This window comes from Podarcis muralis, chromosome 5 (assembly GCF_964188315.1).
Source record: "Podarcis muralis chromosome 5, rPodMur119.hap1.1, whole genome shotgun sequence".
Lineage (NCBI taxonomy): Eukaryota > Metazoa > Chordata > Lepidosauria > Squamata > Lacertidae > Podarcis > Podarcis muralis.
The window spans coordinates 96,442,115-96,457,907 of record NC_135659.1 but is presented as its reverse complement, the minus strand read 5'-3'; the positions used below and the strand labels follow the sequence as shown (position 1 = coordinate 96,457,907).

The following is a 15,793-nucleotide window of genomic DNA, read 5'->3' as shown; positions in this document are numbered from 1 at the left end:
TTTGATCTTCTTGCACTCCATGGGACTCTCAAGAGTCTCCTCCAGCACCAGAATTCAGAAGCATCACTTCTTTGGCGATCAGCCTTCTTTATGTTCCAGCTCTCACTTCCATACATCACTACTGGGAAAACCATGGCTTTAACTATACGGACCTTTGTTGGCAAGGTGATGTCTCTGCTTTTTAAGATGCTGTCTAGGTTTGTCATTGCTTTTCTCCCAAGAAGCAGGCGACTTTCAATTTCGTGACTGCTGTCACAAAGTTAGGTAGGCCAACAGGAATGGTGGCAGTTTCCTCCTAGCAGTTTTATTGGTTTTATCCTGCTCACATAGCACCCCATGCACCAGAAGGTATCTGTTTTTTCTATTAGTGTTTTCCTGAAGCTTGAGCCTTAATCAAAATCCTGACATTTGGGTTATACGCAGTAGTGGTTGGTAGAGCAGAGTTGCTCACCTGGCTTCCCAGTGCCAAGCATCACTTCCAGTTACCGAAAGGGAGATGGGTAGAGGCGAGGCGTCAGGAAGCTTGCCACAGGGTGCCGCAGCAGTGTAACCAATCAGATGCTTCACCCGTGATGCCAAGTTCCACCCCTCACCTTCCTCTTCCCCTTTTCAGTAATTGATAGTGATACTCAGGGTTTTGAAACCAGGTGAGCAGTGCCACTGTGCCAGATAGATAACATATCACAAGTACACGTTCATCACTTTGGCCTTGAAACACCATATAAATATAAATAAAAATTTACGATGAACAGCAAATCAACATTAAAAAAAATCATTCAGAAAGCTCAAGTGAGTTAAAAGCAGGTTGAACATTGGACATATTTTTGACTCCTGGCAATTTTAGATTTTCCTTGCTTCCTTTAGATTTTTATAGAGTTTTAATTCTTTTTAGTTTTTCAGATTTTAAATAACTGTAAACCTCTCCCCCCCCCCCCCTTAGGCTGGCCTATGATCGTAATTTTGACTTGATTTGATTTAACCCCTGGCAGAAGCACTTTGGAAACAGTGCAATGTTTTGAATAATCTGCTAAAAATCTCTGGAACGTTATTGCATAGAACAGCCCTCACACACACACCCTCTTAATGAATTCCTATGTATCACACCTCTTGGGCAAAACCTTTTTACAGGAAAGTTTTTTTTTCTGAAAAAGCAGCGTGTACCCTGCAGATAGGGCTTCTTTCCTTCATCATTGCTTTTTCTTCTTGGTGGGACTGCACGTTCAACTCTTCTTATCAAAGTTATTCATGCTTGAATTCCACTGAAAACAAAGTGCAGTCATTTTTTAAAAAATAACTTCGTTTATGAACTTTCATTTAAAAACCTCAGATCGATCCATAAGTAAACCCACCATTCTCCTAACCTTGAAAATTTCTCTGGCGGGTTATCCTAATTTTCCGAACATTTATGTGCTTCTAAAATGCTATATATTTCCTGTTTGTCTTGTCTTGAACATAATTTGCAGGAAGATAAGGACGGGAATGCTGAAGGTTCTTTGCGTTGTGTTCCATGGAAGCTGTTGTCTCACATGGCCTGATATGAGATTTGCAGGTTTCTCGTAATGAAGGGTGGCTCATTCATGGAACTGAACATCTGCCCGATTGAGCAAAGTCATCAAGATAGTGGGATCCTGGATCCTGTATATTTCAGTGGAAGTTGGAAAGAGCTGTTACGCTCCAGGGGATGGGGCCACAATCACAGAAGCTGTAAGCTTCTATGTAATGACAGGACTGCAGATACAGTACGTTCCAAGGAAACCAGGAATCAGTTGAAGGCCAAACATGATGCAAAGACAAAGTCAGGCAACAGTCTAAGCTCACAGGGTGTCCAGGCAAGGTACAGTGGAGCAAGGCAGAGTGACTAGATCTGGGACCCAGATGTTTTCAGCAAGTGGAAGGCTCAAGAGGGAGGCCTCCTAAACCAGACGGTAGCCTCAGCTGCTGGCTGTGATGGAGTAGCATGGATTCCTTACTCACGAGAAGCCCCCTTACGAGTAGAGTGACAGCTTTGGGTCCGTAGATGCATAATGTGCCATTCCTCTTCCGCCCAGAACTGGAAGCTTTTGGTGCCGGCACTCTTGAAAACAGGGAGCTGCGAGGAGCCTGCTCCACCTCCTCCTCTGGCAGTTTTATTTGTTTTATTTATTTCAGAACATTTATATACCACTCGACTGTAATAAAACCTCAGAGCAGTTTGCAAAAAGAATAAAGCAATAAAACTACCTCTTAAAAACCCAGTTAAAAAGACTCAGTTTAAAACCCAGTTTAGAACGTTCAAAAGATAATTAAAACCAGCAATAAACCAAAAGCAGATTAGAACACATGATAGCTTCTACATGTCTTGTTAGGTTTGCTTAAACAAGAATGTTTTTAAAGGTAAAGATAAAGGGACCCCTGACCATTAGGTCCAGTCGTGGCCGACTCTGGGGTTGCGGCGCTCATCTCGCTTTATTGACCGAGAGATCCGGCGTACAGATTCCGGGTCATGTGGCCAGCATGACTAAGCCGCTTCTGGCGAACCAGAGCAGCGCACAAAAATGCCGTTTACCTTCCCGCTGGAGCGGTACCTATTTATCTACTTGCACTTTGACGTGCTTTCGAACTGCTAGGTTGGCAGGAGCAGGGACCGAGCAACGGGAGCTCACCCCGTTGCGGGGATTCGAACTGCCGACCTTCTGATCGGCAAGCCCTAGGCTCTGTAGTTTAACCCACAGCGCCACCCGCATTCCAAGAATGTTTTTAGCAGGTGCCAAAAAAAGGATTTTTATTTACTTACTTACTTACCTACCACCCTATACCTGGAGGTCTCCGGGCGGGACAGTGAAGGCACCTGGCCGGTGTCAATAGGCAGGGAGTTCCAAAGTGTATGTGCTACATGGGGTAATGCAATCACAAAAATTTATGGGTCCCAAGCTCTGAAAGGTGTTATATATTGATAGCAGCACATTTAACTTGGTGCAGTAGCAGATCTGCAGTCAGTGCAGGTCTCTGAGCAGAGGTGTCATATGCTGACGGGGTTTTAGTCCTGTCAGCAGTTGTGCTGCAGCATCCATCATCAGAAGGGGTCCTCAAAGGGATCCTAAGCATTGGATTCAGGGGACCGGTCCTGCTCCTCAAGGTCCTGTGGAGTGTCTTGAGAACTCTGTGTCTGGTACCATGCCAGAGCTAGGCACGACACAAGTTTGTCCTTAAATTTTCATTTACATTTTTCTCTCTCTCTCTCCTAGGTCATAAATGCCTATTATGAGAAGATTGTCTGCCCCAAGTCGAATGGTGCTGTTTTCTTGGCTGTGTGCCGGGGGAAGGTATGTGTAACAGTTTGCCGATGTCTGAAAGTTAGACTCTCTGCAGAAGCCAACTTGTGCAGAGCAACAGTGGGAATTTATTTATTTAAGAATCATAAGAACTGGGGAAGAGTCGGATTCAGATCCCCACTCAGCTATGAAGCTCACTGGGAACTTTATGCTTGAAATCTCTTGGCCTAACCTATTTTACAGGGTTGTAAGGATAATAGAAATCAATTAACAGAATCTGAGCAGTTGTGTTAAATAGTGCAAATATACTGCAACATTTTGTTGCAGTCCTACTTCTGTGAGTTGTTATTATTAGTTACATTTTTATACCAGCTCTCTTCCAGTTCGCTCAGGGTGGTGTATATGGTTCTCACCTGGTCATTTTTATCTCTGCAAACAGCCCTATGAGACAGTTTTGGCTGAGAGAGAGTGATCGAGAGGGTCACCAGTGAGCTTCATCACTAAATGAGGATTTCAATCCCTGCATTTCCTGTGCTAGCTGGATGCTCTAACCACTGCACCACACTGCTTCTGAAGTTCCATGGAAATAATATAAGATTTGTTGGCTGTTACTATACCATTTCCTCACTAGTTTTCATCAGTAAGATGGAGAAATTTAAACTCATTTCCTACTATCTGTTTTTGTCTTTCACAACCCTACCTCCAACAAAGTTTCTACTTTCAGAGGAACTTTAACACACCAGCTTGTGTGTCAAATACCCCATGCATGGGTGCCATGAAGCTTGTTTGTGTGGTCATAGAATCATAGAATCATAGAGTTGGAAGAGACCACAAGGGCCATCGAGTCCAACCCCCTGCCAAGCAGGAAACACCATCAGAGCACTCCTGACATATGGTTGTCAAGCCTCTGCTTAAAGACCTCGAAAGAAGGAGACTCCACCACACTCCTTGGCAGCAAATTCCACTGTCAAACAGCTCTTACTGTCAGGAAGTTCTTCCTAATGTTTAGGTGGAATCTTCTTTCTTGTAGTTTGGATCCATTGCTCCGTGTCCGCTTCTCTGGAGCAGCAGAAAACAACCTTTCTCCCTCCTCTATATGACATCCTTTTATATATTTGAACATGGCTATCATATCACCCCTTAACCTCCTCGTCTCCAGGCTAAACATGCCCAGCTCCCTTAGCCGTTCCTCATAAGGCATCGTTTCCAGGCCTTTGACCATTTTGGTTGCCCTCCTCTGGACACGTTCCAGTTTGTCAGTGTCCTCCTTGAACTGTGGTGCCCAGAACTGGACACAGTACTCCAGGTGAGGTCTGACCAGAGCAGAATACAGTGGCACTATTACTTCCCTTGATGTAGATGCTGGACTGTGGCAACTTCTAGTCTGCATTTCCTCTGGGCCATGAGCTTGTGCAGCTGTCTTGTGTGAACCAAGATAATGTCCTGCAGCGCTTCCCAGCTGATGTGTCTTCTAAGGAAAGATTGGTAGGAGTGGGCCTTTCAAGGAAGCTATTCCGTCATTCCATATCTTTCTGCTGAGAAACTCGTGATAAGCTTCCAAGAAACCTCAGGATATCCTGGAACTATTTGAAAATGATGTAACTAGCACAAGCTTAACTTTTGAAGCAGCAGCATTGAAGCCAAAATAAAAATAAATGAAGCATGTTATCAGCATGCTTTGAGACAAAGACACATAATAAAGCTGGCTTCCTGTGTTTACGGTTGAGGTTTTTGTTTTTGTTTTGTCTTTTGCTTCTTGTGGAAAGTGAAAGTGAAAATGTTAGGCATATTTCTTGACCACTGTAATGCTCAGGTTACATTACAGACCTTATTTGGCATCCGCCGGGAACTTCCCGGTGACAAAGCTCTACACAGAAGAACAGTAGCTTGTTACCTTTTCCTTTTTTATTTGTGTATCTATTCATTCATTCCTTCATTTACCATATATGATCTTTTTTTAAAAAAAATCATATTTTCCCCCCAACAGTGGATCTAAGTTGCAAGATAAAACATAAACATGTACTTAAGCTACAAACATATTGCAGTGGCAAGTTTAAAAGGTCTAGATAAATAAAATAAAATAAAAGATGTTGTGAGGGAAACTTCTCTGGAAAGGGTGTTCCATAAAGAGGGTGCTATAGCTTCAAAATGCCAGTTTTTTATTGCCATCCTCCTTACTTTACCGGGAACTTAGTGTGTGTCCTGGTCCAGCCTTGGAGGGCTCTCTCCACTGTGATAGGAATTTTGAGGACTTAGATATATGGTAATGTTCATAAGTGTACCAACCAAGCACATACATAGATCAGCACAGGAAGGCCAACCTGGAACCATTTTGATTCCTAAACTGAGCAAATGTTTTCTCTACATGGTCAAAGTGGAAAAGCCTCCCCATTGTCTTTTCCTTCACAAATCCTGTCTTAAGGGTATGTCTGTGTTTGAATAAGGTGTGAGCCTGTGACCTGGCCCAGGAACTAAGTATTTATCATTACAAAAGACTGGCCAGGCTACCCAGGAAATCCAATCAAGTAACCTGCCAGACAGGAGATAAAGAAAAACAGGAGAAAAACAATATTAAAATTTCTATTTTGGACCGCCTTTTCTGTGATGTAGGTGTGATGTATCTGAGGGGTGGTCTTAGGTTACACCCCTTCTGTGATGCATGTATGATGTTTCTGGATCTACAGGATGGGAATTTCAAAAGTCTTTATAAGGCCTTGCACACCATTTTTCTAGGTCCTCCTCCTTTCCTGCGTGTGAGGGGAGCACCCTGTTGCAACAGATCAATAAAGATCAAACTTACTAGTTGCTTTGTTTCTCAATATTCTCTGGTTGGCCTCTGTTATTTTCTCCTACCAATAGGGAACCCAAGTAAGGACTCTATATGGGCTCTTGGATACCCCATAAGGGAAAAGGGCAATTTTTGTTTACAACACCACATCCCAGGAGGCCACTGACTTGATCATGTGATGCCTTCACGGAGTGCTGCTTGCAGAATTTTTGAACTTCTTGATGTGTAGATCAAATGGGCTACTAAGAGCCAACTAGTGTGTTCAAACCATAAATGAGATTCTAACTCAGTGCTTCCTAACCAGCAACTTACTTTCATCGCTCCTAAATTGCACTAGAGGGACGTGGGTGGCGCTGTGGTCTAAACCACAGAGCCTAGGACTTGCCGATCGGAAGGTCGGCGGGTCGAATCCCCGTGATGGGGTGAGCTCCTGTTGCTCAGTCCCTGCTCCTGCCGACCTAGCAGTTCAAAAGCACGTCAAAGTGCAAGTAGATAAATAGGTACCGCTCCAGCGGGAAGGTAAATGGCATTTCCGTGCGCTGTTCTGGTTTGCCAGAAGTGGCTTAGTCCTGCTGGCCACATGACCCGGAAGCTCCCTCGGCTGCTGGCCACATGACCCGGAAGCTCCCTCGGCCAATAAAGCAAGATGACAGCTGCAACCCCAGAGTCGGCCACGACTGGACCTAATGGTCAGGGGTCCCTTTACCTTTACCTTACGTTGCACTAGTACAGTCATGAAGTGGCCTTTAGACTGAGGCATCCAGAGAATTATATCCTAGGCCTTGGCACCATCAAGCGGAGAGACACAGCTCAGATCTTAAGCACCCCCTGTTTTCAACCTTAAATTCCGGCAAGTAGGCACAGCAGCCTTGCAGCGCTGTGCTTGAGCTCATGCCCCTGCCAAGTGGCTCCCCTTCCAGAGATGACCTGGAGCCCCCAGAAACTCAGGAACCAACCCAGAACCACAGCTGAAGTGTGTTCGGGACCTTCAGAGAAGACTGGAGAAGCTGGAAGCAGAGCAGGAATTTGTCTCTGCTTCTTTTAGTGACAGACATCATCTGTTTTCAGGCCAGCGAAGGTTTGGACTTCACGGACAGGAATGGTCGAGGTGTCATCATTACAGGCCTTCCTTTCCCCCCTCGCATGGACCCAAAGGTCATTTTAAAGATGCAGTTCTTGGATGAGATGAGGTCAAAAGGTGCCGCTGGTGGACAGGTAAGAAGGGAGCCCTCCCATTGATATTATGGATATTTGTCATCAAAGTGGGCCTTGCTATTAGGCAGAGTAAGGCAGCCACCTCAGGCTGAAGGTGTTAGGGGGCAGATAGCTGTGATGAGGTGTGGGGGAGCTGAACTGTGTGTGCTACATGGCATGCTCTGCTGCACCCCTTAACCTAGCTTGCTGCTCTTGGGTCTGATCCATCACCAGTGCTGAAATAAAGACAAACAATAACAGTCCAGTTGGCATGGAAAGTGAGTGGGGCATCAAGTCCTTTGCCTCAGGCAGCAAAAATTCTTGGTCTGACCCTGTTTGTCTCTGTTCTCTCATTGCAACTTTTCTCTATGGATATCGGTCCCAATTCCTTGGGGCACAGGAATATTTGTTGAAGGCTTCTAAACCTTGGTTATTTATGAGAGAATTCTCTGTTGGCTGCTGTTTCTTAAGAATTTGTAGACAGTTTGCAAGTGGCAGAGTTAACCTTGTATTAATGCATATCTAAAAGGAATGTTGCAAATGTCTGAAGCACAATGCATAGTGTTGTTAATAGCGACCAGCTGGCTGGACCAGTGGGGTGACCAGTTCCTCTTTCAGAAAAGAGGTGGTCTTAAGCTACAGAAACAGTGGGGAAGGGGAGAACCAAGGGACAGGCAGATGGGCATTCTTTGCAGTTGTGTTTTCAGGGCATCTCCTTAAAGGGTGGTACTAATTTTGGTCTGGTGTTTGATACATTTTCTTTGACATTTAGTATTTATCTGGGAACAACTGGTACAAACAACAGGCGTCTCGTGCAGTGAACCAGGCCATTGGTAGAGTCATCCGGCATCGACAGGATTACGGCGCCATCTTCCTCTGTGACCACAGGTGACCTTCCTTCTTGCTTGGGTAGAGTTCTCATGTCCTCATCTCCTTCTACTTGAATTCTGTACCATCTGTGCCATCTCCTTGCTTTGCTACTGTGGAACAAGCCTTCAGAAAGTAGGAGAAAATGGACAGTTTTCCAAATGGAGGAATGTAGAAGGTGGAATCGCCCAAAGTTTCATATTGGGATCTGTGTTTTTGAATTAGATCATAAACAAGCTAGAGCTAGGGGAGAGTGGTTAGGTGGCCCTGTTTTCTGATGATACTAAATTGCTCGGGGTAGTTAGAACAAAAAGATTGTGATGAGCTCCAAAAGGACTCTCCAAACCGAGTGAATGGGCAGCAAATTGGCTCAATTGGTGCACCTCTCTGATTCCCTTGTTTTCCTTGTTACCGTGAATTCCAATGTAATGGGCCACCATTGTGACCAGCCTTGTGACTTCTTCTGAGCATGCTTGGTTCCCATTTTCAATCAGAGCTTGGATGGAAGAATGCAGGATGGCTGTGCTGTTCAGATTTATTTGTTTCTAAGGTGTCTGTTCTTGGGGAAGTGTTGGGTGTGTTCAGTTCTTTGGTTAATGTTTTTGTTTTCTCTATTCTAGGTTTTGTGTGGGTTTTTGTGTTCATATATATTTTTTAAAAAATAGATGTTTAAATTACTTTAATAAAACAAAACAGCAGAATAAAAATATATACATAAAAAAAATTGTTACAGCAAAAAATACTCTTGAGGCACCTCAAAGACTAACAAATATGGCAGAAGCCTTTTCTTTATTTTCGAGAAAAGGCAAGTCAGAGGTGACCTGATACTGTAGAAGTGTATAAAATTATGCACTGCATTCAAGAAGTGGATAGAAAAATGTTTTCCTCCTTTCCTGTTACTAGAACTTGTGAACATTCAACAAAGCTGAATGTTGGACGATTCAGGAGAGACAATGAAAGTACTTCTTCATGCAGTGCATAGTTCAGCTATGGAATTTGTTCCAACAGGAGGCAGTGATGGCCACCGACTTGGATGGCTTTGAAAGACAAACCTGTGGAGGTAAAGGCTACCTGGGGCTACCAGCCACAATGGCTATTCTCTGCCTCCACAGTCAGAGGCAGTGTGCTCCTGAATACCAGTTGCTGAAAACTGCAGGAGGGGGAAATGGTCTTATGCTCCGGTGCTGCTTTTGGACTTGCCTCAGAGCATCTGGTTGGCCACTCAGAGAACAGGATGCAGGACTAGATGAGCCGTAGGCCTGATTCAGTGGCCTCTTACTTTCTTAAGTGATATTTAAAAATAATAATGTGCAACCACAAGCCTGCAGGATGCAGCTGCGCCTGTGACTAGAACTAGGCAAATTAAGGGGAGCAGCTATTCAGAGAAAGCTCTGAGTTGTTATTCTGGCCAGTGGAAAGGAAAACTGATTACCCATGTATCCCTTGGTTCAAAACCAAAATAAAGAAAGAAACATGATCTAACCAAAATATTTCTCATGGGTTGCTAGACTGGGTTTCTAAATCCACATCAGTAGTCTTAGAATAATAATCCAAGTTAAACGTATTCTTTCGGGAGAAATTGCATCATCTTTTCGCGGCTTTCTTCGAAAACAGGAATGCTCTGACTGAGAACTGGGGGATTCTATCTTACCGCTTGCCACCATATGTGCAAAATGTGGGTTTTGTCCCACTGCAGTGACATCAAATGTGAAGAAAGTCACTAAACTGGAGTGTGTGGTCCTTATAACTGCACTCCTATCATAAACAGACAAATAAATTTATCTCTGTAGTGCACCATCTAAAATGGGGTATTAGGTTATCGGCATGGGATGCAAATAGATGGAGAATGGTTTATCCAAGACTTACTTACTCATGCTGCATATTAATATCTATTCCTAAGGGACACCTCCCAAGTTTAGAGGGGATGCCCACAAGTCTGGAGTTTCTGCTTGAGGGCCTAGGGAAGGCTTTCAACACTAAACCCCTTAAAAGTCAGGTTGTAGTATTCTCTGCTGTGGGAGAGTTGAATCTGTTTCAGGCCACTCCCATGTCTGCAGGGTGGTTCTAAGTAATCCTCTGGGAACGCACTATTTTTCTAAATGGAACCTGTAACTGGAAACTGAACGATTCCAGATGAGCTATTATCTGCAACTGGTGCTCTCTTCCTAGGAAAGGAATGGTTTATGAAACCAATCTATTCATAACAGCAGTGGCGAATTAAAAAGCAGATCTCATAAGCTGTATAGTTCAGTCAATCAATTAGACTCTTTGTAGGAATTGCAAAGGAGGCTGGCCTGATCCAGACATTGTGGAGGGGAGCCTGGTGATGACTACTTTATCTCCCACAGGTGGCAACCCCGCAAAAGGGGTTTTGGAGCTCTAAGCTAATTCATGTGTGATTTCTGGCCAGCACTTCAGTTGACTCCCTTATCCAGCACTTGCAATCCCACAGTGTTTTGCAACTTACCATTTAACCTTTTTCTGTATGGAAGAATGAGACAAGTGTAAATGTAAGGATACTGTTTATCCTCTTCTGTTATTTTTGTGATGGGGATAAAATTACTATGGGGTGCTATATCCAAAGGTGTTTTCTTTTACCAGTGGTTATCAGATGTTGCAGAGCACTTAGGCATCCAATTCCATCTTTCTTCTGGGTTGTTTTGGTGGGAAAGTGTTACAAACATTTCTAGGCATGTCCCGAAACTGTTTTTGACAGAGCTTACTAGTGTTCTTTCCCACTTTCCAACAGGTTCATGAATACGGATGCAATAGCCCAGTTGCCTTCCTGGGTCCGTCCTTACATCAAGATTTATGAAAAATTTGGGCATGCTGTCAGAGATGTGTCTCAGTTCTTCCGTTTTGCCCAGGAAACTGTAAGTTTCAAGCAACTGTAGGCGAAAGCTATTAGTCTGCAAAATGTCTGAGAGTTACCTTACGACTAGCATTCCAGAGGGATTAGCAGCATGCTGTTCATTTAGAACAGTCCGAAGAGGTGTAACACCCTAATGTACAAAGTAACAAAAGGCTTCCCAATGCTGGCCAAACTTTTTACAAAGGAAGCTTTATGCTGCAGCTTTTTTTCTCCATATGTACAAAACGGTACAGTTCCAAATATAGTGTGAAAATTGTATAGTTCCAAATATAGTGTGAACCTTGGACTGAATAAATATTGTATGCATCTGCAGAAATCTCTTGCTTCTTGAACTTTACATATGTAAAGTGGCTTAAGATCCTAATCTCTTCACTGATTTCTCACCATGTGAGAGAGATCACAATTATTTCTATTTTACAGATGAAAATACAGCACAAAGGGAGTTTCCAACAGCATCTTTTTGCTGCTCAGCTGTTTCGATCGGGTGTGGTGGGGGGGGGAGACCTATTAGCAAGTACAGCTATAGGATACATCATGTAGTTTTCTCTTTATTAGTTATTCTCTTTAGTCACTAGTTGTTGTTTCTTTCATTTAGTTATTCTGGCATAGCAGCTCTGTTATCAAATGGATCATACACTTTGATTTTAGTGCACTCCAAAAGACATACCCCACAAAAAAGGTTTTAACTGTTCTGTGGTGTTCATGCTTATCATGGCATATTAATTCTAGCCATCTGGCTTCTCTTTTCACCAATACAGAATGTTTTATTTATTTCATTTATATCCTCACCTTTTCCTGAAAAAAACTCAAAGTTGACATTTGTGATTATCTTCTTCACCCCACCCTGAGAAACAATTTCTTCACAACGGCCCTGTGAGATAGGTTAGGCTGAGAGAGTGTGTCAGTGAATTCCATGGCTAAGCAGTGATTTGAAATTGGGTTTTGCCAGTCCTAGCCTAGAACCATTACAGCACAAGGACGTTCAGCACCAGCAGCACTTCCTATGAGCAGTCCTAATCTGGCTGCTTAGGGCCAAGCTAGACACAATGGCATGCACACCTTTTCTATTCAGGCACCTCTCCTTTTCTCATATAAATTGGGGATGTGTCTATATTTTACATCAGATAAAACAGCCTTCATCAATCTCGTGCCCTCCGAAAGCTTTGAACTACAACTTGCACCACAGTTCTGCCTTCTTGCTAGGATTCAAGCTCACCTTTTCCTCTCTTTTCCATCCTACTGCTTTGTCTTGGCACTGGTCCAGAGCCCTCACGGCCTTTCCTGATCCAAATAGCATGAGGAGAACTGGATGTCATTGACATGCTGGTGGCACCTTCTCCCCAAAGTTCTAATGACCGTTCCCAGTGGCTTCATATAGATATGAAACAGCATTGGGGAGTGAGGAGTGCCCTGCAGCAGCCCATAGCATAACTGCCAGGAAGCCCAAAAGCACTCTCCCAGTTCTACTTTTTGGACTCAGGCCCGTAGCTAGGACCAGAACCAGAACCACTGTAACACAGTGACCTCGCTTCCCATTCTACAGAACCATTCCAGGAGGATGCCATGGTCAATGGAATCAAAGGCTGCATAGCACTCAAGAAGCAGAAGCAAGGTTGCACTCTCCCTGTCTCGCTCTCTGCAAAAGTCTTCCATCAGTGCAACCAAAGACATCTCAGACCCATGGCCAGGCCTGAACCCAGATTGGGATGGATCTAAAATAATCCTCTTCTTCACCTCTTGTTGTTGTTGTTTAGTCGTTTAGTTGTGTCCAACTCTTCGTGACCCCCTGGACCAGAGCACCCCAGGCACTCCTGTCTTCCACTGCCTCCCGCACTTTGGTCAAACTCATGCTGGTAGCTTCGAGAACACTGTCCCACCATCTCGTCCTCTGTTGTCCCCTTCTCCTTGTGCCCTCCATCTTTCCCACCACCAGGGAGTCTTCTCTTCTCATGAGGTGGCCAAAGTATTGGAGCCTCAGCTTCAGGTTCTGTCCTTCCAGTGAGCACTCAGGGCTGATTTCCTTCAGAATGGATAGGTTTGATCTTTTTGCAGTCCATGGGACTCTCAAGAGTCTCCTCCAGCACCATAATTCAAAAGCATCAATTCTTCGGCGATCAGCCTTCTTTATGGTCCAGCTCTCACTTCCATACATCACTACTGGGAAAACCATGGCTTTAACTATACCTCTTGTACTTTATCCCAATCTGGCTCACGTCCATTATTGGGGGTGGGGGGAAGCAAGGGGAGTTCCAACTCCCCTCCTATGCTTCTCCTTTTGATGGAAAGAACACACACCCGCCCGCCCACTTTAGAGATGAACAGCCCAGCAGGCACCTGGCTAAACAAACACATTTGCCATCATTATGACTAGTTTCATCCTAATTCTCTGGGGTGCAACTGGGATTCATTAGCTATAAAACTTCTCAGGCATGAAGCACATTGTTCTGTAAATCTGTTCAGACAGCAGTTTTTAATTACAGCTAAAGCGAGGGGTACTAAGCGACTGTAGATGGACCTGTGGTCTGAGCTAATAGAAGGCAGCTTCTTATGCTCCTCCAACCAGATTCTGAGGTGGCTGTCGCCATCTTGCCCTGCCCTTGGCTTTCAGCATTCATTTGATTACTGTTGGCAAGAGAATGATGTAATGGGTAGATCTTGGAGTAACCTTTTCAGGATCGGAACTGCCAGGTTGTTAATTATATTAACTGTCCTGTTTTACATAATTTCATGCTGTGGTCAGATGAGACGTGGTTCTTTGCTAAGGGTGTGTGTCTCCTAGACTAACCTTAGACTTTCTTACCAGTATAATTAGACGGGCCTCATCTCATCTTGGATGGGCCACACATGACTTGTCTCATGCCAGAGGCTCATCTATACCATGCGTCTTGACAGAGTCGTACAATCAACCCGTGCCACGTCGTTACTGGTATCCCTTATAGGCATTATCGTGGTCCCACAGATTTATAGCCCATTTTCCACCTAAATCTAATATATTAACCATGTCATTTCTCAACACACTTCTCCATATCATGCCATTGTGTCTTAACCTTCACTATTTTTACCATGTTTAAATTAAAGTATGGTTTAACGCGAACAAGCATTTTGCTATTATTGTACACTGCTCTAAAGTCCCACAGTGCTTCTACCAGACTCCTTTCTTCAGCATATTGGGGCTGGCTTGTTGTTACATGCAAACCAATGCTCATGGTTTGTTCATTTGCTTACAGACCCACCATGATGGTTACTCAACATCCTTGACTTACCTCCATGGTTTGTAAAGAGGCAGAAACTGGTTCACACATAATGGCACGCCTACCTCTCGTTTGTTTACCCCTTGGCAAAATGATGGAGTAAGAAATGTTGTTCATTCATATTAAACCGCAGTTTAATTTAGACAAAGGCTTTAAGCAGGGCTTGTGAGCACAGTGCCCATGGGTGGGATGGTGCTCTAGAGATCTTCCCCTGGTGCCCACAAAGCCTCTGAGCGCCACTCACCCCACTCATTGTTCCCCTGGTCATGAGGTGTGAGGGCTGTTGCCTTTTTCTCCCTTGAAAAGTACATAGAGCAGGAGGAGGAAGTTGGAAGAGTGATGGTCTTTCTCACTTCCTCTTTCAGGTCTATGGCTCAGATTAATTCCACTGGGTATGATTTTTTACCCAGATCCCTTGGAAAAGCAAAGGTTTTTTGTGTGCACGTTCTTTCTCCCATGGGCGAAGGGCTGGACCAAAGGAGGGAGAGGAGAAGGGAACAAAGTGGGTGGTGCCTACAGCACTTGCTCAAAAATGCAAAGGCCTAAAAAGGTTGGTGACTCCAGTTTTAAAGTACCGTGTGAATCAGGCTGTAGAGTTCAAGTCATAATATTTAGGCAGGTTCTTAAGATGTTGGAAGTTGAGCGTTTTACATTTTTCTTGTGTAATGCTTCCAATTTCTGTGCAGGTGCCTCCTCCCGCACTTCGAGACCCCTCCTGCACCACCACTGGAGAAGAAGGCAGCCCTACAACTTCAGCTTCATGTGCGAAGCTCCTTTCTGTGACCAAAGCCAGCAACACGGACAACCATGTTCCTAGTTTGAAAAGGAAGAGGATAGGTAAGTGGTTGCCTTTTCCTGTTGTGCAAAATAGGCACTGGAATAATCTCACCTCAGAATCTTAAAAAGGCAAGGTGTGCTGAGGTCATAAAATGTCAACAAAACGAGCTACGGAAAGTTGAAACAACGAATATTTGTCTGAAGGCAGTTCTGGCATGGGGGAGGGCAAACAAGCCAAGACTTGAGAATTGCTGCTGTTAGATAAGACTTCTCATGTAGATAGAAGCTTGTAGCATGCATGGGTAATTTCCAGGACTTGGTACTATTTATGGAACTGCAGGTGACATCAGTGGCTAGGAGTACCTCTTCCCATCTTCATTTTGTTCAGCAGCAGTGTTTAGAGAAAACAGACGTGGCCTGAATTACACATGCCTTGGTTGCATCTTGGGTAGATTACAGCAACACTCTTTTGTTGGGCTGCCTCTACAGACAGTATTTATATCTCACCTTTTAGACTAAAACCCTCACAAGGCAGCTTACAGCAGCCACAGCAATTAATAATAGTATGACAGACAATAAAACACAGAAAACAAAATCAGTGCATCAAAAATTAAAATAGCAACAACTAAAACATGAAACCAGATAAAGGCATCATTGAAAAGCAAAGTGGAATTAGAAAGTTAGTTAAGGAACCTTCTTTAATGTCACCAATGAAGGGCCCATAAATAACTCCTAGCGGAGGGAATTCCACAAAAGTAGGGCCACCACTGAAAAGACCCTATCCCTTGTACAT

The 15,793-nt window shown here is 44.0% G+C and overlaps 1 protein-coding gene across 11 annotated transcripts in view; it reads left to right on the top strand.

Moving 5' to 3' along the window:
• The window catches only part of RTEL1 (regulator of telomere elongation helicase 1), a 70,259-nt gene that overhangs the window by 34,454 nt on the left and 20,012 nt on the right, over positions 1-15,793 (top strand). For all 11 annotated transcript variants that reach the window (XM_077929397.1, XM_077929401.1, XM_028735502.2 and 8 more), the window contains 5 exons: positions 3,225-3,302; positions 7,108-7,254; positions 8,006-8,121; positions 10,850-10,973; positions 14,910-15,060. In XM_077929397.1, coding sequence (XP_077785523.1) covers positions 3,225-3,302; positions 7,108-7,254; positions 8,006-8,121; positions 10,850-10,973; positions 14,910-15,060 — 616 coding nt within the window. The remainder of the gene's footprint in view (positions 1-3,224; positions 3,303-7,107; positions 7,255-8,005; positions 8,122-10,849; positions 10,974-14,909; positions 15,061-15,793) is intronic.